Below are 24,350 nucleotides of genomic sequence, written 5' to 3'. Positions count from 1 at the left end.
AATTACATTCTCTTCCACTAGAGGGCAGTACAACTACCTGCAGAAGAAGTTACGTAGTAGTTAAGTTGGTAGTAGTAGTCAATCTTACCTGGGCCCTGAAAAAAATTCTGACCCAGATAAAGGCCCTAGCATGAGTAGTGGTCAGAAGAAAGTAAAAAAGGTATACTGGGGACAAACCGAACCATTTCCGCTATACCTGATGCACAGGGAAAAACGATTAATATGCTTTTTGTGACATTTTTGTTTGGTGGTGTGCAATGTGTGTTTCTATTGTGAAATATGTGCCATGGCTCCAAAAGGTTGGGAAACCCTGCACTAGGAGGTAGTCGCAGGCATCCATAACTGTCGGCAATTTGTCTGCACACACTCGCCAGTTGCACACGCACAGTGGTGAAACAGGAAATGCAAGGAGTTTGCCTTCAAAGTAAAATTTGTGCCTTGGTTTCAGTAATAGGTTACAACTGTTAATGGTTTTTGCAGGCAAAGACTTGCATGCACACTATGGGCGATCACAGCAATCTGCTAGCAAACAAAGAATCAGAAGTACGTTTTTGGTGTAGTGCCCTCTTTGCAACCATTTTCACCCACACATTTATCCAATACACATTTTTCTCTAGCAGCCAGTGGTTGATAACAGTTGCTGACCTGTCTCCAGGCCTGTGTGACTGAGGCCTCAATAAGCCCACCGGTGTGCTATGTTGTGCCCGCCACCAAAATTAACGCCAACATTTTCCAACCACCCAATATGCAAACTGAGGGGAGCACAATTTCTGTTTTAAAGTTCTTGGATTGCAAATAGAGAAGCTCTAAAGTGCCATTTAAAAATAATTAACACATTAGAAAACAAGAAAATATTGGCTTGACAAAACCCGATTAAAAAAGTCTCAAGAGTGGGAAATTTAGCCTGAGAGTTTGTCAACTCTCTCTTCTCCTTTCCCCCCTCACTTCTTTCCCTTCACCTCCAACTGGTTTGAGCAGATGGCCTTGTTCTCCTGAGTTTTCTTTCTCTTAAATGTAGCTGAGCTTGTTGGATTGTTGGAGTTTCTTTGCATGGCGTTGTGGGGTCTTTATCTCACAACAGGTGAACATACTCGATATGTTAACATTAGCTAGTTTGCTGGTTAGAATAAGTTAAAACTTTAACACCATTCTCATTAAACAGGCATTACACAAGCATATGCACTTCATCACATTAGCAGGAGCTATAATACAAAATTTGCTTCTTCTATTCAGTCTTTTCATCAAATGTAAAGACATACAAATTGGATGAACTTAAGATGCAACGCTGTCTATGTGAAGTAGGTCCCTGACTTTGTCTTGGTCAGAGCATGCTGATTTTCCTAAAATGGGGTTTAAAAAATGACAGAAGGAGTTAAAGACTGAAGGAGCGAGCACTTTTGCAATAATGCAAAAGACTTACCCTTCACTTTTGTCTCCACCTCCCTAGAGGGTGGGTGTGTTTCTGGATTATGAAGAGAGGCAGGTGTCATTCTTCTTTACAGGAAAGGTTTAATCCATATATGACCTTTGCTGGGTCACAGAAAAGATAAGAGTTTTGAATAAAAATAAAACAAAACAAGTAAAAAACTAGTTTGAACAGCTCAAGCAAAAGATTGTAGAAATCAATTATCAATTTATCTCAAATCGCAAAACTTATCCATGAAAAATGACATAAAATATTTCTGCTAATGTCTTTTGAAGCTTGAACTGAGCATTATGTTTCAGTGGGGCGTGTAAAATGGACTAATGGACTGTAGGCATTGTCATACATCCTGTGAAGCTGCCACCAGCAGCTGGTTACCTTAGCAATACGACTAGAAAGAGACAGACTCTAACTAACATCTTTATTAAAACAAACCTAAAAAGGTGAATTGATGTCTGTGTGTACAGACAGGCTCTAGATTTAAAGGAAAAATCTGAGCTCTTTATGTCTACACTGTTGGAATCTGCTGGTGTTGTTTTGTTGTTGAGGGCATTTTGCTCCAGTAATCTGAGCCCCTGAGGCCTGAGGAGCTTATGGAGTTATTCTGACTTATGGCCTTTATTCTCTGATTAAACATTGTAAGGTCCATAGGAATTTTCCATATGGCACGACTGGGTCACTGAATGGTTTGACAAGTATCAAAACGTTGTAACTCAAATACTAATCTTCACAGTACCAGTTCGCTTTCAATTGATGTGAGATTTTTGAGTTCCAGGACCAGTTTGAGAGCCTCAGGGTCCTCAGGGACCAAAACAACAAACATAATCTTGCTAATAAGTACTACTTTCCACCAGCAGTGAAGGACAAGTCTCTACTCTAAGCCACCAAAACAATAATAAATAAAAGTATAAGCTCACAGCTAACAAGACTACCATAATCCGCCAACTCTATGACTGCACTTACACGAATCTCTCCAGACAATACACAGATCTAAATTGCAGACCTTTGCTGGGATCAGCGAAGGTCTAGTAGATGTCTGGGAACTAGTAGATGTCAGCTGTTTCAAGAAGTTTAAAAGTCTGCTATCAACCAACGATCCAATCCAGAGAAAGCAAACTCATTGAAAGAGCCAATCATATGATTCCAACTGTGTCTGCATCATACAAAAACGTTCAAACACAGAGCCTAAAGGTAGGAGAGAGAGACCTGCACACACACACAGACAGTAATGGGAGGAAAGATAATATTACCAAATGATGTATGTACAGTATAATATAGACCAAAAACCCCCAAAATGACACAAAACAAAACCAAATACACCCTCTGAGTTAATAGTTGTTGTTTTTTAACTTCTTTAGCATTTTTACCTTAGTATCAGTCTCAGTATTATTACAGTGCTAGTGATCACCTCTGTCTGAGACTTCTTGAAGAGCAAGTCTTTTGTGTTCTTGACTTTTATGAAGATACAGTGGCAGAAAGCCACAGAAAGCAGGGGCAGATCTCTGCAATGATGAAAATGCAACACCTTTGTTGAGCTTTGCATATGCGCAGAGCAGGGCAGGAGAAATCACTGAGCAATAACAAAAGGAGGGTTTATGTGAGAGTCTGGGTGTGTCCCACTGAGAGTGGGAGGTCCACTGCAAGTTTCAGGAAGAGTTCAACACCGGAGCTGTGTGATTCACAGCAAAGTATGTGAGGTGAAGAAGCGCACCGCTCGAGGTCAAAGGAAAACATGAGTGAGTTGTACCTGTTTTAACATAATCTTAGTGCTAGTTTCTTATCAAATGTTAGGAACTTTATCCATGCTGACACTACAGGAGGTGTAGACAGACAGATGTCTGGAATTGACGGTACCTGACTTTTTACTTGCCTAGTTTAAAACTACATATGTTAAAAAAAAACATTTTAGATTTGGGTTAAACTGAAACAGTGCAGATGTCGTGACGTATAGAGGTTGTTTGTCGTAGCAGATTTGGTGGAAAAGTTCATTTGGCTCATGCCTAAGCCAAACGTATGATGCAGGTGCAGAAGGTCCAGAATATCTGCATTCCTCAGATAGTTTCTCGCCCTCAACAGGACACAGTGACACTGTTGCAGATAGTTCCTTGTTTGTGGTGATACTTTCTCACTGGATGTCACATAACTGTTAACTGGAAAAAGTGTCTTCCTGGCTTTGTCTTACTTTGTTTTGAGGACAAGCTGTGGATCAGTTTAGGCCTTATTTTTGTTTGACACCTGTACTAGATTTAAAGTGGCGGTCAATTTTTTTTGCTTGTAATCAGGAATTCTAATTTCATTTTTACTGTTTGGTGCTTTGAACAATCACTTTTTGAATTTGAGGTAACAGCAACAGCAAAATTAGGGAGTGTATTCTGGAAGTTGGACATTGGACAAAAAAAAGTGAGGGTGGGAGATGATTCCACTGCCTCCCCATCCACTGCAGTTTATTATCTTAGATGAATAAGAAAATGGTGAATTGCATTTTTTTTATATAGAAAGCTCAGAAATTCTAATCAGTTTACAAAAACACAAAAAAAGTAGAATACTTGAATTAGCCCTTTTCCCCTACCTCTGAATGGAAATTTACCACCTCCTGACATAAACCTCAGACAGATATACAGAGGTCAAAAAAAGAGAAAGAAATTATCAGCCAATCACTAAATGTCAGGTTTATGTCACAGCTGCACTAAATGATACTGCACTGTACTGATAATGAATCATTTTTAATGTTTCTGTAATGTTTAATCCACCAGTTTGTGCAAGACCTTTAATAGAAATATCTTTCATGTTAAAATATATGATCCATGAATTTTATATTTTACTGTTATACAAAACAAGCAGAAAAAAGTAAAATAAATTAGAATTTTTTAAATGTATTTATTTATCCAATTACAGTTATTGACAGGTATTACTGAACATTTTAAATAGATTTCTAAAATATTTGTGTCTTCTAGTTTTTGCGACAGGTGGGCAATTTATTGAGCACTGTAGATCTTTCAGGTCACGATACAAAATGACCTCATTACACATATAATTTTGTCTCATCTCCTCTGTGGCTCCTTTTGCCCTAATTCGACTGCTGCAAGTTCATTTTTATCCAATAAGGACGGATAAACCAGATACGAAGTCGACAAAAACAACTTAAACCTAACCAAATCATTTTTAGGATGTAAAATGATGTAATATGTAAAGTCTCCAGAGAAAAGCTGTCACTTATAAGAAGATTAAACTGCTGTCCTCAGGTCCCTTCCTAGTGAGTTTCACAGCTGTTTCTATGCAGGTTTCTGTCTAGGCTTCCACACGACTCAAGTGAGTCACGTGCCACATATCTTAAAAAAAAAAAGAAGATAAAAGTCAAATGTTAAGATCTGCTTTAAACGGTGTCTGTACTGACTGTTCTAATTATATTATAAATACACATGTACTAAGCCTCTCACACTTCCTTCTGTCTTCCAGGCTTTAATTCTCTCTCTGAGGAGCAGTTCACTTGCTCCATCTGTCTGGAGATATTTGTGGAGCCCGTCTCCACACCATGCGGCCACAGCTTTTGCAAGGCCTGTCTACAGGGCTATTGGAACCACAGCAAGAAGTTCCTGTGCCCAATGTGCAAAAAGAGCTACTCTAGAAAGCCTGAGATGAGTGTCAACAGGGTCCTGGCTGAAATATCCTCCCAGTTTCAGGGGCTAGTGGTGGCTAAAAGCACCGCCTCTCACGGATCCAGATGGAATTTGAGCTCAGATACGGGCGAGAGCAGCTCGCCAGTGAAGGATACCGGAGAGTTTGCCCAGCCTGGGGATGTTTCTTGTGATGCTTGTATTGGAAGGAAGTTAAAGGCGCTGAAATCTTGTGTGAACTGCCCTGGGTCTTTCTGCGAGTCCCACCTCAGGCATCATAAGAAGGTGGGTTTGTTAGATGTTAATTAATTAAATAACCTAAAAGCAAATATTTCTATAAATTTTAAGAGCAACTGTATTTATGTCTCTGTACCACTCATGCCCATACTGTCCTCCAGGTCAGGGCAATGATGTCTCATCGTCTGATTGAACCAACTTTCCACCTGGAAGACAAAATTTGTAAGAAACACGAACGTCTCCTGGATGTGTACTGCCGGACCGACCACATGTGCATCTGCTCTGCCTGTGCCGATGCCACACACAAATCCCATGAGATTGTCTCCATTGACCATGAATTTAAGAAGAAGATGGTCAGTATCCCTGTATGACAAGATCATTAAAATGACTCCTGAGATATTTTTATGATATAAAAGCAGGAAAATTTTGGTAAGACACACCTCTGGTTTTTTTGTCTCACAGGGTAACATGGGAAAGAAGAGATCAGAGCTGAAACATTTGATCAAGGAGAGAGCCAAGAAACTTGACGAGATCAAACAGTCCATCAAGGTCATAAAGGTAAGTCTAATAAAAACCTGCATGTGACATCATGGTTAAGCTACTAAGAAACAGAGATTAACTTAACAATTTTAAGTATTCGAGCCTTCATCGAACTAGGTTTGAACATCCAGACGTCACAAAAATAATAGATTATAACATAAACATCGGTCATTGGTTATGGTAAACATTCAGCCAACATTTCCAGTATTGGTATCGACATTTGGCTGACTGATCGACAGTCAGTGCTAAGAACTGTTTTTATGTAAATTTTGTCTAGTTTTGTATTCAGTAAAGAGTCAAGCTTTGAATCCAAATTAAAAAAGCAAATCGTGGATTTGCCTTACGAGTCCTTTTTAAAAAAAAAGAATGTAAATTTTGTGTAACCTCCTGGTCACAAACAGCGTCCACAACAATTAAGCTTTTTACGATGATCTACACTGTTAAAAACTTGTAAAAATGCAATCTACTGTTTCAATATGAATTTTCCGAACAACAAATTTTTCCCATTTCTAACCCTAACAGTGTACAATCTTCCAGTTTATAATTGCACACATTTTGTGCTGAAACCTTTTAAGCTATAGTTTCATTACAATTGAAAACCTAAATTTAATCCAAAGCTACAATAATATGCAAATACTCCTCAGCTACTCACTGACCTCGTGGTTTTGGTATGTGTGACACACACAGCATCTGTTGGGATTTTTCTTTTCAGGAATGCATTAACATGTACAGCTGTTTGTCTTCAGAACTTAAGCTGGACACTGATCATTTAAAATCAAACTGAAACATTTTTTTAATCAGAATCAACCATGCAGTTGTGAATAATCTATTGTCTTCTATTTTATGCTGTGTCATTATAACTGGAGTTGGTCTTGTTTGAGTTTGTTTGGAGTCTGGTATTTTTTAATGCGTCTGTTTCCTGATACATTTTGTATGCCACTGATTTTTATCTGCTTGTGTTTCGAAGTCTAACTAGGGATAAGCATTTCAAGTGCTGTGTTTTGGAGCATGATTCGAGAAACACATTTGTGTCCACGATACTGTTTTCAATCTAAAACTCCACTCACATTTTGTTATCTCAGAAAGATTTCAAGCTGAATTCTTAAGCGTCGCACCAGTGCGGCATTTCCAAAGGCATCTTATCAGAAGTGGCTGATACAAACAGGCCAGTCCTTTTACACTTGTACATGTATTTGAGAAACAGCCTAATCGTTGCTGTTGTAAATATGTTTAAAGTGCATTTCAAATATTTGCCAGTCTGCTCTCATATAATGTTTTTCTTTAGCTGAAGCTCAAAAGCCTTATTTGCACTTTAAGCAGCTTTGTGATCCAGAAAAAGCTGTTGCTCAAGGGCAGCTGTAAGACGACCAGCAGCAGTTTATTAAAAGCCAACAGACACTTAAGTTTTACCCCTAATAACGTAGATTCATCTTTATTAGTCATCGAAGCAAGGTGAGCCAACTAAAAGACCTATGCTCCAGTACAAGCAGGACATATTTGAGGCGGGATGCCACCCACATCTCATACCTCTCATGCTCTGCAGTAGCAGATAAGGTGGAGCACTAATGTCATTTGTTTTTGTCTTGTGTACACACACTCAGATCCATGTCTGAGGCCGTCCAACCAGTGAGACCAGTGTAAACATTTACATTTAGTTTCTCACACACCCTGTTTCCAGCCACAGCCTCCCTGCAGTAAAATGCTGCTTTGGAATAAGAAATGAAAAGATAACAAGCCTGAGTGGTTTTCCAGGACAATTACACTAATAATGCTGGGAGTGTAACAGGTTTTACCAGGGTAACACTAAATATATCAGTTGTCCTATGTTTAGGTTTTCACATCTTGTCACACCTGGGTAGTTTTGAATTTGATGACACATATGCAAAACATTCATGAGTGAAATTTCCTGGTTTCAGTGTTACTCTTGGTTTCCTCTTTCTGGAAACCTTTTTCCCCACAGTTCCCTCTGTGTTTACTGTACAAACACATGGACTCGTGTCCAGCTACATGCTGCTGACAGACTAAACAACACATTGAATTTATTGAGCAAGTTTAAAATGCATGTAACTTATCAGTTTGAGATGGAAAATCTGGTGGTTTCAGCATCTAATGGAAGATGTAACCTGTCAATCCAGTTACACAAGTGGTGCGCAAAGACACTTAAGAGGCAACTGACTAAGTAAACATCTGGGTTTTGGTTGTTTTTTTTAAACTGCAGTACTTACATGTTAATTTGCTAGAATCATTATGGTAGTTTTATTTAATGCCTCCAATTCTGTCAATCATTACGTCAAACAAATAGAAACTCATATAGAAAGATATATACAACAATCAACACTTTAGGCCAAAGGTGAGTGTGGACAAGAGTCTCATTAAAAAAAGGAACATTTAAACAAGAAACCTTTGATATAAAATGACATTTTATCAGGACTTTAAAAAGTCTACAACTTCATGCTAGCATTAAATGTGCAGGACAATAGTAATAATAAAGATAATGCTGTGTTAGCGTGTGATAAATAAAGGAGCTATTCCACATTTAGTGTCATTTAGAAACAGTAGCAGAAAACTTAAAGTAAAATTTCCAGAGGTTTGCTCCAGGTATGTAAAAATCTGTATGTTACATAAAGATGTTTATGCAATACTTCTCTCTTATCACTCTAACTGCCTAAATAAGGTGCAATTACTCATGTCAAACCCTGAACTTTGAAGAGAACAAACAAATAAAGATGCCAGTCATCTAAATTGCAACATGAGAGTTGTTCTGTGGAAAGTCGTAATTGTGAGTGGAAACAAAGATCATTTAATGGGGAACTTAGTTTTTCTTGTCAAAGATTTAAAGGTGCAGAATAACATGCTGTGAAGCTCCACGTGTAAAACAACAGTTAAGATCCTACAAGGACACACCAGCCGAAGGGTCTGCAGACAGAAAGTGACTCCCAAAGTGAGCCTTGGTGATTAAGTGAACCTTTGAGGCGTTTCACCTCAAACAAATGACACATTTTAATGTTTAAATGAAATGTGACCCTATGCTCTTGTCATTGGGAAGAAAAAAAGAGTTCAAATGGAGCGATGCTATCAGGGAGCAAAAAGAAGGGTGTGGATGGAAAATCATTTTCAACAAAAAAAAAAGTGCAACAATAAAAGGAAATAATTCAGCATAAGCTGACTTCACATGTGAAATCAGGTTCGGACACTCTCTAAAATTTCCTACACAACAGGAGGTCCTAAAAATGTAGGGTGGTGTCTAGGTAGAGAACACAGAAGGTGGCATGTATGATGCATACTCACAGCAACTGTTCCCCACACAAACATGCTTCTATTCAAGCCAATATAACTGGAACTTTGTGCAAAGGAGCTGGCATTTTAAAGGCTAATGTCTGATGCGGCTGCATCAAACATTTGCATTTTCATGTGTTTCTCAGAGTTGTGGCTCAAGTTAATCTCAAAGATCCTGCATTCCCACAATGCAGTTTATGTAATGTTTGTATAGAATGTTCTCTACCTCATTAACGCCACGTACAAGACAATAAATAACTTCTTCCACAGGATTAGCACTATCTCAACCTGTCCTCCAAGCTCCCCTGTAAAAGGAGCCGTGTTACTCAGTAACTTCTAGACTCTGGTTAATCTGTAAGAACTTTGTTGCTAAGAATACGCAGGCATTCCTCCTTAAACCCGGTCTTCGGTCTTGAACACGATCTGATCTGGACTCTGAGCTTTTCTCATGTTCACACTGGTAACACTGGCCATGTGGCGCTCACATTCACAGGCCAGTGCTCAGAAGGAGTTGGAGGAAAGCTGGCAGGTGTACGCAGAGCTGCAGCGTCTGGTGGAGCAGAGTCAGGCGGAGCTGGTTGAGCTGATAGCCACGAGGCAACGTGAGGCGGAGCGTCACGCCCAGGAAATGGCCAGGGGTTTGGAGAATGAACTCAGCCAACTGAGGAGGAGGAGCAATGAGCTAGAAGCCCATGCACAGATGCACGACAAAGTGCTTTTCCTTCAGGTACTACAGAGCTCCATGTGGGTCTAACACACACTGGCATGCAGACAGGTCCAGGTCTTGAGACAGTATCTTCAGGCTTTGGATGCTTTGGATGCTAACTTTATTTTTCTGTACTAAATATAGCTAGCCTTTAAAGTTCTTGCTTTTCCAGCTTGGCCTACATACTGAAAACACAATTACTGTGCATTTGGGGCAGAGCATTTTATTAGAAGGCTAAAGACTTAACAGAATAAGCTGTGCTATTCACAATAATGGAAATCTCACAGGCATCTAAAACACAAGACTTTCTACCCTTATGATTTCACCAGAAAAGCCTGAACAATATCATATGGATCGTATTATACTGAACATATCTCTGTTTTCCTGTTCTGAAAACTGTATACACACTTTACTTTTAATTGCAAAGCCAATTATTTACCTCTGTGGCTGCACCAGCTGTGTTTGCTCAGAGATTTTGAGACACAACATCAAAAGCCTCCATGAGCAGACCGAGCCTGTTATAGCCATTCCCCCATGTGAATGAATAGATGTCTTTGAAGTTGCTACTTTAGAGGTTTTCTACATAGCATCAATGGAAGTGAAGGCATGAAGGCATGAAGCCTCGAATACCCAGACACATCAAAGCTGAGAGTAAGCAGACCAGTGCATCTCTTTTTGATAGACAGGGAATTTACTTACCACATTTGGACAATGCCCTCTACTGAGTGCTCTCTTCTTTTCCCGTCAGAGCAATAATGTGTCTCTGTTCTGTGTTTCCCATTAACAAAATTAAATAGGACAGCACTGAGCACACTGTTGGCGTCATATTTAGTGTGTTCTTTTCATTGTAAACTTTACAGACTTCATTTCCTTTGACGCACCGTTCATCTTACCTTGCATGACCTCTCTATTTCACGTAGAACCTGACATCACTGTCACCCCTACCCGAGCCCACTGATTGGTCAGCGGTCAGCATCAATACTGACCTTTATCTGGGAACCATCCGGTCTTCGGTCAGCAGCCTCATTGATAAGTTCCAGGATGAGCTTAAAAAAATATATGGGAAAGGTAAGGGCAGCTAGCCAAACTTGTGACCTAATGCACTTATGCAGCTATTAAAACCATTGTATTTGAGAAACTGTACAAAACAACTAGTGCTGCAGCAATACCATGCCTACAATGCTAGAAGCAGAGCATGGTTTACATATAGACTTACCACTTTATTAGGTGCTTACTTAGACTTAGATCCTCCCACGACGATCGGCACATCGGGCGACAAGAGAACGCCATTGAACTCGGTCCATCGCGGCGGTTACTGTTTCATCCCATGACAGTTCAACCGAACATAATTCTTCAAGGAAAGTACTCCTCCACGTTATTTTGGGTCTTCCTCGCCGTCTCTTTCCATTCCTTGGGTTCCACAGAAATGCGATGCGGGCGGGTCTGTGGAATTATTATTATTGTTAGGTGCACCGGTTCAAATACTCATTAATTGAAAATACCCAATTAGCCAATCACATGTCAGCTGAGCTTCAAACCATGAAGATCAAAATGGGGAAGCGACTTGCAACTTGGTTAATGCTGCCAGATGCGCTCAATATTAGTACAGCTGATCTACAGTCATCTCTACAGTTTACAGAGAAAAGTCTGAAAAGGAGAAATTATCCAGTGAGCAGCAATTATCTGGGAGAAATGGCTTGTGCCTGTTGATGTCAGAGGAGAATGATTGGACTGCCTTTAGCTTATAGGAAGGCAACAGCAACAAAAAAAAACACTCATTACAAACAAGGTTTGCAGAAGAGCATGTCTGAGTAGCAACAAGTCAAACCTTGAAGCCAGTAGCGGTTTTTGATACAGGTGGCACGGGCGGTTGCCCGGGGAGGCATAGTGGTGGGGGACGGCATCACGGGCATGGGCAAAAAAAATAAAAAATGCTCATACTCATGCTGCCCCGACGTCATGCCAGCGCATATTGGGAATGCCATAGGCACCGATCGATTTTCTATCGGCCATTTGCTGGGAGTAAGGGCGCCCTCGTTTGCGAGGTGCGCCTGCTGCTTGCGGCACAGGGAGGAGAGGGTGGGGCGGCGGGGGAGTTTCTGGTGGCTGGAGCAGCATTTAATAACTCACAATAACTCGTCAGCCAAACAGGCTAGGACCACCACTGCTTGAAGCAGAAGACCATACCAGGTCCATGTGGCTATGACTGACACAGGCTCATCAAAATTAGACAACAGAAAACTGGAAAAAATGTTGCCTAAACTGATAAGTCATGATTTCAGACTGTAGGTGCAAACAATATGAACGCATGGATCTTAGCCCTTTAGTTCCAACAGAGCATAATTTAAACCCTAGTGCATATCATGCAGGGCTAGATACATTTAAATAAATACCTTACATAATATTAGCACATATTCAGCAAAATCTTTTCTTAATCCTTTTTCTGAAAGCACTTTTAAAAATGAGCGATCTGAAATGGCTCATGTTTTATGTATTTAATGCAAATCAACATGTCTGCAATCATTTGGAAGAGTGTTTTGAAAAATGTTCATAGTCACAATGAGTATTTTCCATTCTGCGTACGCTGCATACAGTTCCGCAGCTTCAAGTACCCCTTTAAACTGAAAATCAAACTCGCAGCAGGCTTTACTGGGATCCCTGCATGGGATAATGAATGCAAAGTTCTAGTACAATCCATCCTCCCTTGTCTAATACAAACCACACATCCTGTGCAAAATCCAAATCGGTGATATGTAGGTCACTGTACGCACACTTTGGAATGGAAAGTGACTCATCATCGCGCCACACTCACACGGTCACACATGCAAGACGGTTGGACAGATGGAGATAGTGTTGATGCCGCAGATCATCCACTTGGGATCGCTGGAAGAGGCAGCTGACTGACAGCGGCACATGCATCGAGCATTTAGAGCTCTGGTTCAGATCTGTGTGTTTACCACCCACACGTGCCATCTGCTGTGACTTTGACACTCTCTCTCTCTCTCTCTCTCTCTCTCTCTCTCAGAGCTCCGGAAGGTGCAGAACTACGCATGTGAGTAACACTTCTACTGTGTTAGCTGGGTGACATCCATGGTTTGTAGCTATAATTCTTCTAGGGAGCACATTCGTGCCACTTGTACATAAGGGTGTTAAAGTAAAGCAGGAGGCCTCTCTTGAGTAAATGATGATGCTCATTTCTTCTAAATGCCCACAAAATGGAAGTAATTCTTCACAGCAGAGATGGGATTGCTCCCGTAGCATGCTGCCATTTTACAGACACCCTTGTGGCATGTTCAGGAATAAGGAGCCCATTATTTATTTATTTTTTTTTAGCAGAAGTGGCAATAAATAATGCAGATTTTTCTCCCTGTCTCATATTCTGCTCCTTCCTTTTCAGCTGAGGTGATTCTGGACCCTGCCACAGCCCAGAGGAACCTGACTGTGACTGATGATGGTCAGCAGGTGAGGTATGAAGAGCGCAAATCCACTCACTGTGAGGGTCCAAAGCGCTTCAGCCCGGCCCTCTTTGTCTTGGGCCGGGAGGGGATCAGCACGGGGCGACACTACTGGGAGGTGGACGTATCGCGAAAGACGGCCTGGACGCTCGGCGTGGCCCGCGCTTCTGCCCGACGCAAGGGTGAGATCAAGCTGAGTCCCGAGGGTGGGTACTGGTGCCTGTGGCTGAAGAACGGGGAGGTGAAAGTGCTTGCATCGCCCCGCTTGCCTCTAGTGCTGCCTTCCCAACCCAGTAAAGTAGGAATCTTTCTGGATTACGAAGGAGGCCAGATTTCTTTCTATGATGTGAAGTCTCGTCTGCATATCTACAGTTTTATCGATAGCTTCAGTGAGAACCTGTACCCGATCTTCAGCCCCTGTCTCGCCCAGGAGGGGAAGAATAATGCCCCACTCATCATAACCCATGTTAAACACAGCTGAGGGTATAGTCAGTCGGCATTAGGTTATGCATTCTGTTTATATATAAAACATCTTTTTTATACACACCGCCATCACTTTCTCAGCATAATACTGGCTATTTTCTGAGGTAAATTCTTTATTGACTGATACATGTATTATAATGGTACATTTACAATTTATTTAAATGTAGGCAGTTTTTTCTTTGCACTATCATCTGTTAACTCAAACTTGGATTACAGTAAAGAAGAAATATGTAGTGATGTGAAAACATGTGAAGGACAATAAATCATTCTTTTTTTGTTTCTTACTTGATGATAGATGAGTTTGAGTAAAGCTGGCACTTTCCCTACTCTGTAAGTCTTTGTGTAACTGCAACTCTAAGGCTCAGAGAGCCAAGTAATGAAGTTAAGAGATGCAAACTTCGTTTCTAGTGATTTAGACTTTGCCTGGGGAATCGAATCAAGGTTTCTTGTACTTGTACCTACCTATTGTAATTAAGACTGTATCCTATGGACATTATTGTAAAAACCAATATAGACACATTAAGTGGGGATAGCATGGGGAGACCAGTGCAATCATTTTACAGCTTTAGTTACTGTAACTATTTTGCACATCAAAAGTAATATAAAACACAGTTATCTGCTTTTTTCATATAACAGAATCTGTATTAATGTTGTATATATTTAATGACTTTGATCTCCACTACGTAAAAAAAAAAATGATAGGATCACCTGTTTAAAGGCCATGGAAAAGTTCTCTGTTTCTACATGAATCACATACTTTTGTAACGTCTACTGAACTTGTTCAATAAAGCTGATTAAGGCACAAAATGCATGACTTCCTGTTAACGAAGAAACCAACTCAACTGATATATATATATATATATATATATATATCACAAAAACAGTCATGTCAAAAAAATATTTACTGTAGCTTAAGTGACTTAAGCTGAATTTCCTGCTGAACTTATTACCCCTCTAATTTGGACTTTCAGGGTAACCAACAACAGACAAAGAAAAAAAAGCCTATAGGTCAAAATTTGAAGTGATTATCTCAAAATTTCCAGTTGGGTATCTCAAGTTTTTTTTTTTTTTACTTACTCAGCAGTTTGAATCAATAAATTTGAGATAACTCAAGTTTTCACTTAACCATGCCTGTCATTTTATCAGTGGCAGTGTCCTACTTTTCAGGGCCTCAGACACACCCATGTTTGGTAACCTAACAGTCTGTTTTGTTTTTAAACCTATGTCATTGGACAATTCAAGCCATTTGATCTAGAAACTAAAAAATATATATCTTGTTTTATTTTATCTCACTCATATTAACTGTCCATTAAGTCACGACAGTAAATAAGATTACACAAAAAACATGAACTCTCCTGATGGAGTCATAACATAATTAAAACACCTGCACTTTTTTTGCAGTGGTTATCACATTGTTTACTTTTTCTTCAAGGGTTTATGTAGACAAAACATTTAAAAAAAACTGTCAGGAGACTGAATTACACTGAACTTACTTTTGTTATAAATCGACAAAAGCAACCTTGAAATGTGAGCTCTGTCTTTGGGGTTGGTTAAATAGGCCTCTGGTATAAGAGAAGATAAAAAAAAGCCTCTGACTAAGGCATCCTCTGGATCCCTTTAGCTTAGCATAGCTAAAAAAAAATATCAGTGATCTATATCATGTATAATCTCCACAAAATATAGAACTATTTTAGTGTCAGCTGTCTGTTTTACTACACTTGTAATGTTGAACTTTAGCAATGCCAGCAAAGAGAGAGAAGAAAGTGTTTTTAGTCATAGACAGCATGAAGGAGATAGACTGTAGTAGCTACCGTCGTGTCATCCACTGGTTTCTGACATGTCTTTCTGAAGCCTCAACTTTGGCATTTTTACCGTCACCATCTTTAAAAGAATGGATGATATGAAGAGGGACGGGTTTGACTGTGAAACTACATGCTAGTTGGCAAACTACTTACCAGTCATACGTCATTAGCTGGTGAACAGTGGTCATGGTTAAGGCTCTATTTTGAAATATACAATGATACAAAAACTATAAAGCTTTATAAATCGACTTCATTTTTGATTCAGTATAACCAGAAATCAGTGACTGAGTCCACAAACTGTTTGCAGAAAGCATGGCCTTCTATCAGGCCCAAAGGTTTTGTTTGTTTTTTTACAACCACAGCTATCGCTCTCTGGTGGCCTTCAGGTAGAATGCAGGTTTAAAACACTTCCACGTTGACTTATTCTTTTTTAAAACCTGGATATTACATCCATGTTTTTATATGGTCTGTGCTTCTAATCTTTGTGCTAAGCTAACAGTCTAATATTTTTTTGTGTTTTAAATTTTGCCAATTTGAAAATCCTACAATTATTAACACAAAAAATTAAATCCTCAACATGTAAGCGTTCTCAGATTTTAGTGTTACTTCTGCTATTTTAATTTCTTTGTCAAACTCCTGAATTTGACCCTAGCTAATGTGCTGTATTCTCTGAAGACTTAAAGCTATTCCTCCTGGAGCTTTGAGGGTCATGGCCAGAGAATATTTGTATCTAGGTTAAAAGGAGACTGAGGGAGCGGGGTATATTTTGGGTCTGAGTTGAGTGTGTGTTTGTGTGGGGGGCGGCTGTAAGGGGCAGCGGTTACAGCCTGTCTCATATGTCAGTGCACTGTGGAGTCTCCAGGCAGCTGCTCTCTGGTGAGTTTCCCAGATCTCTGTTTTTTGTCTCTCCCTTCACCTCCTGTGTTTTTAATTTCCACAGGGTATCATCTGCTTCTCTGTACACAGACATAACTCTTAGGGGAGTATTGTTGTTGGATTTTTTTTTCTAATAACATTTTTATTCTAATGAGTGCTGACCTGTGGTATGGACTTTCTTTCCATTGCAGGCAGGGAATTATAGATTAAAATAGTTCAAGAGAAGACTTCAATCGTAGAGTTATAAGTTTGTATATTTTTAGGTACTAGGTGTTCATTTATCAAAATAAGAAAGTTTAAGCGCTGCCAGCACTGCAAGACAGGTCATGCGGTACGCTAGTATTTTTGGAAAAATCTTAATCTGGTCTGTCACGAACACCTAGGCCTGAAGCTGCCTGTCTTATAGGTCAAACCTGCTTACTTGCAGCTTCACAGATACATTTGTGTCGCAGTGTACCAGCGTACAGGAGAGACATAATAATCTTTAGCTTGTGATATGGAGTTTGCTTTTAAAAAGAAAAGATTAGGAGTTAAAATTCATGTGATGATTCTATTAATTGCCGTCCTCTGATAAACTTATTATAGTTATAGTTGTATTTATCTATAAATTTCTTGGGTCAGAAATTAAAAGCAGTGTGACTATTACAATATGTGGCCACAAGAGGGCAGTATCAATATTTAAATACTTTCAAAATATCTTAATATAAATAATGATTATGAAAGATGTTGACTATGTTTTGTATTTAAATATTGACATATGCATGTAAGCTCTTAAAATGAGTCGGGACTAATCGGGACTCATTTGTCATTATTCTAAATGTTTACCTAAAACATTATGACCTGTAATTTCAAAGCATGTAATGATAAATGAGTCCCGCCATGCTTTGCTTTGTAGATCTGCTTGTAGACGACATCATTAAGGTCATGCCATCTAATCCTAGCGACCTCGATATCACAGCAGGTTTGATGACCCATTCAAAGGCTGGTTGCTTGCACTGAAAATGACCCTGCCTCTCCGCCGTGCAGGAATGGCCACTACTGGGAACCTTTCAGAAGAGCAGGTGCACTGCTCCATCTGTCTGGACGTCTTCACCAACCCCGTGTCCATCCCCTGCGGACACAACTTCTGCCAGAGTTGCATCCTGGGATACTGGAAAAGCAGTCCTTTGTATCAGTGTCCTATGTGCAAGAAGTCCTTCTACAAAAGGCCCGATATTAGTGTCAACACTGTCTTGAGGGAAATTGCAGAGCAGTTCAAGGAGATTAGGATTAAAAGCATGGAAGGGAAGGGAAGCAAGGAAGAGGGAGAAGGGAAAGAAAGGAAGTGGACAATAGAAAGGAGGAAAAGGGAGGATGAGGAAAGGCTTTTGGAGAAAGACCAGAAAGAGCAGCTTTTGGAGGAGCTGAAGCTGAAACAAGAGGAGAAGAGAAAGAAAGAGGGAGTGAAGGAGAAACAAGGAGAGAAGAGGCCACAGCAAGAAGACTTACCACCTTTAATCCCTCCAATTTCACCTCCAAAGACCTCTCCTCCACTGGCACACCAAGCCACAGCACAAGAGCCACCGCCTCCACTTCCCCAAACATCACCCCCACCCTCACCTCAAATCTCTGCTTCTCAACTTCCTCAGACCTTACCATCTCCTTCTTTCTCTTCGCTCCAATCTCAATCTTGGGAGGAAGTCTTGTGCGACGTTTGCCTTGGAGAAGGTAGGCCGAAGGCGGTCAAATCCTGCCTGGTGTGTCTGACTTCATACTGCGAGGAGCATCTGAAATGTCACTCAGCCCGCTTCACTAAGCACAAGCTGATGGAGCCCGTTGCCAACATGGAGGACAGGATGTGTCCGAAGCACGAGAGGCTCCTGGAGCTGTTCTGTAAGAAGGATCAGATGTGCGTGTGCGTCCTCTGCACCGAGACGGACCACAGGGCTCACTACACAGTCCCTGTGGAGAGAGAATGGACAGAGAAAAAGGTGAGACAGATGCACTGCCATCCAAATATAGGACAGGGACCAAATGTTTATCTGTGCTGGAAAAGATTTCAAGATATTTGCGGGTCAATTCTTGCCGGTTCATCAACTGCCTCCCCCCGGACCAGCTCAGACTTAGCTAAAGGAACTCAAGTGGAAAGATTCATGTCTTACTACCGCTGTTCTCTTTTTTGTTGGAGGGATAGTTTCAAATCCATTATCTAAAAAACCACTTGACCTAGGCCCTTCAAAATGTTTAGAGTAAAAAATTGGTATCACTGTTCTATAAATATGGACTCTTGCGAGTGCAGCCAGAGTTAACGTAAAATGATGGATGCTTGAAGTCACGATCGCTGACAGCAGATCTGGAGAACTGCAGAAAGCACAGTTATACAGATAGGAGACTGATATTTTGTTTACACCTTGTCATGTACGATTTACGCAGTATTTTTTAACATAGTTTAAATCAGGTGATTGGTGCCAAAGATAAAACAGATAAACTCTCATACTTACACACGGAGGACTAAATGGAAAAGCTTCAGACTTTCGTTAAACACACTTCTGCTTGAAGTGTTTGTTTGCAGGCTCAAATGTATTACTGTTACTTGTACATGGTTGAAGACTAGGATGGGACAGAGCCTTTCAATCTGTGGCTCCACAACACTCCAGTTTCATTTGCCAGACTCTGTGGACTCCTTCAAAAGGATTCTTTAGTTATTAATATGAATAAATATGACCTTTTTTGGAGATGCATACTACTGTATGCGCTGGAAGCAGAGCAAGATATTTTCATTGAATTATTTATGCACCCTCATTTCTCAGCAAGAAGTTCTCTTTTCTTTTTCTTTCTTTTTTTTGTCTTATCAAGAAAAAAGGATCAGCTCAGATGGCACCCAGTACACACCCTCTCTGCTATTTATAGTCAGCTAATTGTTCATCTTTAGTTAATGTCATAAGTTCACAGATTCCCACATTCAAAATGGTGAAAGATATTCAAATGATGGTTATGATGCACATTTTTCATTGTTAATTGTTAATCGTATCGTTAGTAATGCACTGTAGATAGATCAACCACATAAAAAAATTATTATGTAGAGTGCTTAACAGATTTATAAGATCAGCTGTGACAGAAATGACAAATATTTTTGAAATTTGTCAAAAATGTTTGTATACAGACATTTCTGGACTTCACTGGGAAGTCAGAAATTAATTAAGTGTCACATTTAACCCCAGAAAGTTGATTCTGTTCATTTAGACGTTTGATTTCAGTGGGAGAAGCGTTTTGTCACTCAGGTCCTGACAAAATTTTAAGATTTATGGCTAAATTTAGTATTAGATATATCATTTAATAATAATAATGGATTGGATTTATATAGTGCTTTTCAAGGCACCCAAAGTGCTTTACAATGCCACTATTCATTCACTCTCACATTCACACACTGGTGGAGGCAAGCTACAGTTGTAGCCACAGCTGCCCTGGGGCAGACTGACAGAAGCGAGGCTGCCATATTGCGCCATCGGCCCCTCTGGCCAACACCAGTAGGCGGTAGGGTAAAGTGTCTTGCCCAAGGACACGACGACCAGGACAGAGAGCCCGGGGATCAAACCGGCGACCTTCCGGTTACAGATAGGCTTCCCAACCCCCTGAGCCACGGTCGCCCCATTTAGATCAGGGGTAGGCAACTCCAGGCCTTAAGGGAGTGTCCTGCAGGTTTTAGATATCACCCTGGGTCAACACACCTGAATCACATGATTAGTTCATTACCAGGCCTCTGGAGAACTTCAAGGCTTGTTAAAGAGGTTATTTAGTCATTTAAATAAGCTGAGTTGGATCAAGGACACATCTAAAAGCTGCAGGACACCGGGCCTCAAAGCCTGGAGCTGCATACTTCTGATTTAGATTTAAATAGAACTTGCACATATTGGTGGATTAACCATTACAAAAATATAAAAAATATTTTCATAATTACAAGTACCGTTAATTTAGGGCAGCTGTGGCATAAACCTTATATTGGGTGGTGGTCTAATACATTTATTAAGCACTAAATGACCCCTTGGCACCACCAAGCTTTGACCTATTGTGCCCTTAACATGTCAGAAAGGTTTGGTGATACAACAGGTTCTGTTGTTTGTGAGTCTATGAGTTGAATTTTTGTTTGTTTTTTTGTTTACTTTTACTAAACTAATGATTCAACCTAAACCTTCCAGGATTTTAAGGAAACATTAACACGAACAACTATGCTGCACAGACCTCGCCTTGTACAGCAGGCTGGTCCACAGTGTCTTTATGATGTTATCTTCTCTGTTGCCTGATTACAACTAAAGACTAATAATCTTTTCACATCATCAAGTTTATAATTACCACAAGTCATGCCCGTGTGATCTGATACTGTGCAGGCACAGCTTAAGAGGACAGGAATAGACGTTCAGCAGATGATCCAGGACAGAGTGAAAAAGGTGGAGGAGATCAAACACTCTGTGGAGCTCAATAAAGTGAGTTTTTACCTTTGCATGGCCACGTCACAATCTACACTCACATGGTTGTTCAACATACATGTGCTTTTTGTACTTTCAGGCCAGTGCTCAAAGAGAGATTGAGGAAAGCATGCAGGTCTTCTCGGAGCTGGTGCGCTCCATCCAGAAAACTCAGGCCGAGCTGGTTTTGGTCATCGAGGAGAAGCAGAGGCAGACGGAGAGGTGGGCTCAAGGCCTCATTACTGAACTGGAACAGGAAATCACTGAGCTAAAGAGGAGGAACACAGAGTTGGAAACCGTTGCTCGGACTGACCACATTCATTTCTTAAAGGTGAGAGAGGCTTTGTTTCAGTGCTCAGTGTCGGGGAGCCAAATTTAAGTTGTGGTACTTGATATTTTACCTTGCAAGGTGTACAAGTTCATGGATATTTTTCTAATTTTTCCTTATTTTTTTCTTCATTTCAAAGGATTTTTATGGTAAAATGACACTTCCAGCATTTTGTTAACCCTGTTTTCCAGTGAAACCAGGTGCCTTTTACAGTATTCACTAATAGCTAAATTAAATGACAACAGCGCCCTCTTTCTGCTCTACACTGTATTGCATTCCAATACCTGCAATCCAATCAAAGAGTAGCTTTGCAAGTTTTTTTTGGCAGTGTTTCATAAATAATGCCCATTCTGACGCAACCCTGAGCATTTGAGTCTCTTAATTTGGAAATAATTCTACAACCATATTTGTTTCTTAGTTCAGAAGCCTTAAAATCTTTGTGATCTGTGGTTATTTGAAAAGAACCATGACTGTGGTCATCTTATTTTAGTCAATAACGTGTTTCTAAGTTGTTGCCCCCCCTTGGGCTGTATCTTTCTGCAGAGCTTCCCGGCCCTCAGCACTCCACCATCTGTTAAAGACTGGTCTGAGACCAGTGTTCCCACTGACACATGTGTTGGCATGATCAGAAAATTAGTGTCCAAACTAGAGGCGACGTTGACTGAAATGATTGACAAACTGTCTGACAGTGGTAGGACTTCCATAAACATTCAAAAATACCTTTGTTACTGTGTGACTATTCATTTTATTTTAAAAAAAAAGTAAAGATGTATAAGAAACATATCTTAAGAGAATGTTGTATTTTGTTTTTACAGAGATCAAAAAAGTTCTGAAATATACAGGTAAAGCTTTTTTTACTTATTTTTCTTTCCTGTGTTTTCATCATTAAACTCCCCAACAAAATATATCCTCTGTCTCGTTCTTCTGCAGTGGATGTCACTCTTGACCCTGACACAGCTAACCCGTGGTTGCAGCTCTCTCAGGATAGACATCAGGTGAGACACCTGGGTGCCTGGCAGGACCTCCCGGACCACCCCGATCGCTTCGACACGGTGGTTATAGTATTGGCCCATGAGGGCTTCACTTCTGGCAGACACTACTGGGAGGTCCAGGTGGGGGAAAAGGATGACTGGTACCTTGGTGTGGCGAGGTCATCTGTTAACAGAAAGGGCAGGATCTCTGTAAGCACCACCCAAGGCTATTGGGCTCTGGCCATGAAGAAAGGCCAGGGATACAGAGCGTCAACATCCCCACCATCACTGCTCTCCCTTGACCCTAAGCCCAAGAGAGTGGGCGTGTATGTGGACTACGAAGAAGGCCAAGTGTCGTTTTATGATGTGAGAGCACGGACCCATATTTACACCTTTGAGGATACCTTCACTGAAAAAATTCTTCCATTTTTCTACCTGTACTGCTGTGACAAAGCCTCTGACACCATCGTCATCTGTCCTGTGAATGAGAAACATCTGATCAAGCAAAGCTAAGAACATAAAAACAAAAGTTGTTGTAGCTATACCCGATTTAATTACATGTGAACTGTAGCTAAATATGTTAATTATACATCCTGTGAATTTGTAGCCAACATGCTTGTAAAACACAAACCTCAAATGACGTTCTGGTAAAAAGAAACAGTGTTGACAAATTTTGTATTTCAAGATTGTTTGCATATTAAATACATTGTGATTTGATTAGCATTAAAAACTGGGTGTGCAGGAAGACAAATCATAACAATAGAGTAATTTTATTTTATGAGTAAGTGCAATTATTTTCTTGCTGAACATTTAATGGAAAACTAGTTACTACATTAATGTAAGCATGGTAGAAACAGATCTTGATCTAAGTTCAGTTAGCTGTTTCTCTAAAGATTGCAGCAAAATGTTTAGAAGTCCCAAAATCTACTGACGGGAGGTCTTTTGCTCAACAGTATGTTACACCTCAGAAGTTTTATGTATGTTTCTGGGTTTACTTTAGCAGGACTGGAAGCATTGGTAAATGGCCTGTATTTGTATAGCACTTTACTAAGTCCCTAAGGACCCCAAAGCGCTTTACACATTCAGTCATTCACCCATTCACACACACATTCACACACTGGTGATGGCAAGCTACATTGTAGCCACAGCTGCCCTGGGACGCACTGACGGAGGCGAGGCTGCCGGACACTGGCGCCACCGGGCCCTCTGACCACCACAAGCATTGTCTAAAAGAAAGCAGTTTCTACCTGTTCCCAGGCCTTATGCTAAGCTTGTTTAATCTATAAAACCATACCAGGCATACAGAATGAGATAATCAGTTCAATTCAAGACAGTTTTACTTATAGTACCAAGTCACAGTTGCCTCAAGGTACTTTAATTTGCAAGGACCCTAAAATATATAGACAAACCCCACCAACCAGATGACACCCTGTGAGCAAGCACTTTGAAGACAGTGGGAAGGAATAATATTGTTTACTAAAGAACTGATAAGGAATAAAAGACTATCATGGCAGCCAAGAACATAAAAACACAGGTGTAATCTTCACACATGGGTTGTAGTATAGCCAAAAAGGACAACATTATTACAAATATTTAAAATGACAAACTATTTAAGACCCAAGTGGGTCCATAAAAGAGATCAACTTAACAAAATTCTACCCAAAAGCCACAACAAAACATAACTCAAACTGACCTGCCCAAATCTTCTTTCATTTTTAATGGCAGCTTGAATCCAAAGATGTTGCACTACTGCCATCTCCTGGGTTTTACTGTTACATCACTTCCAAATCCTTAGAGCCTCTTGATGAGTACAGTATTTCTAAAAAAACAAAACAAATAAAACAGAAACAATAAACCACACACTTCCTTTTATCATGACTTAACCACTCAGCCACCTTTTCAAACTACAGTTTCTACCCTCAACATTCTCATTTGACTAACATACTTCCTGCAACTAATAAACACATATTCAAGCGTTTCCATAGGCTTCTTCTTCTTCTTCAGTCAAGTTTAACGGCAGCTTGCATCCAAAACTGTTGCATTACTGCCACCTCCTGGCTGTTAATCGTCCGTCATTCCTGAATCCTCAGATCCTTTTGATGAGACCAGTATTTCTCAAAAAACGAAAAACCACCACTTTCCCTTCACCATGACTTAACTCTTTAACCACTCGTTCAAACGTAAGTTCCCTTCCACC

At 40.2% G+C, this 24,350-nt stretch overlaps 2 protein-coding genes across 4 annotated transcripts; both read left to right on the top strand.

Moving 5' to 3' along the window:
• Positions 1 to 3,050: 3,050 nt before the first annotated feature.
• On the top strand, positions 3,051 to 14,531 carry btr12 (bloodthirsty-related gene family, member 12). The gene is made up of 8 exons (XM_086266755.1): positions 3,051 to 3,159; positions 4,880 to 5,322; positions 5,436 to 5,627; positions 5,737 to 5,832; positions 9,584 to 9,817; positions 10,717 to 10,864; positions 12,822 to 12,848; positions 13,194 to 14,531. The coding sequence occupies exons 1-8, from the start codon at positions 3,156 to 3,158 to the stop codon at positions 13,730 to 13,732; spliced, it is 1,683 nt and encodes a 560-aa protein (XP_086122881.1). The 5' UTR covers positions 3,051 to 3,155; the 3' UTR covers positions 13,733 to 14,531.
• Positions 14,532 to 16,311: 1,780 nt separating this feature from the next.
• On the top strand, positions 16,312 to 22,897 carry LOC147333367 (E3 ubiquitin-protein ligase TRIM39). Of its 3 annotated transcripts, none has more exons than XM_086266745.1 (7): positions 16,312 to 16,412; positions 17,308 to 18,382; positions 20,777 to 20,872; positions 20,955 to 21,185; positions 21,726 to 21,873; positions 21,998 to 22,024; positions 22,113 to 22,897. In XM_086266745.1, the coding sequence occupies exons 2-7, from the start codon at positions 17,414 to 17,416 to the stop codon at positions 22,664 to 22,666; spliced, it is 2,025 nt and encodes a 674-aa protein (XP_086122871.1). In that variant the 5' UTR covers positions 16,312 to 16,412; positions 17,308 to 17,413; the 3' UTR covers positions 22,667 to 22,897. The 3 variants fall into 3 exon arrangements, with proteins under 3 accessions (XP_086122871.1, XP_086122853.1, XP_086122863.1); XM_086266727.1 differs by having other exon boundaries at positions 16,320 to 16,412; positions 17,371 to 18,382; XM_086266737.1 differs by lacking the exon at positions 16,312 to 16,412 and having other exon boundaries at positions 16,915 to 18,382.
• Positions 22,898 to 24,350: the final 1,453 nt, after the last annotated feature.

This window comes from Aulonocara sp. 'chitande type north' Nkhata Bay, linkage group LG3 (genome assembly GCF_057382095.1).
Source record: "Aulonocara sp. 'chitande type north' Nkhata Bay isolate Kocher_YH1m ecotype deep benthic linkage group LG3, A_spYH_male_GT1.1, whole genome shotgun sequence".
Lineage (NCBI taxonomy): Eukaryota > Metazoa > Chordata > Actinopteri > Cichliformes > Cichlidae > Aulonocara > Aulonocara sp. 'chitande type north' Nkhata Bay.
Note: the sequence above shows the minus strand (reverse complement) of the source record. Positions and strands in the feature narration are given on the sequence as shown.

What these genes read in the sequence shown, in the direction of transcription:
- btr12 (XM_086266755.1), top strand. An exon ending in AGTCCATCAAGGTCATAAAG is followed by an intron (nt 5,833 to 9,583) that starts GTAAGTCTAATA and finishes TCACATTCACAG; the next exon opens with GCCAGTGCTCAGAAGGAGTT. An exon ending in GAAGGTGCAGAACTACGCAT is followed by an intron (nt 12,849 to 13,193) that starts GTGAGTAACACT and finishes CTTCCTTTTCAG; the next exon opens with CTGAGGTGATTCTGGACCCT.
- LOC147333367 (XM_086266745.1), top strand. Translation starts at nt 17,414, where the DNA reads ATGACCCTGCCTCTCCGCCGTGCAGGAATGGCCACTACTGGGAACCTT. An exon ending in GAGAATGGACAGAGAAAAAG is followed by an intron (nt 18,383 to 20,776) that starts GTGAGACAGATG and finishes GATACTGTGCAG; the next exon opens with GCACAGCTTAAGAGGACAGG. An exon ending in ACCACATTCATTTCTTAAAG is followed by an intron (nt 21,186 to 21,725) that starts GTGAGAGAGGCT and finishes ATCTTTCTGCAG; the next exon opens with AGCTTCCCGGCCCTCAGCAC.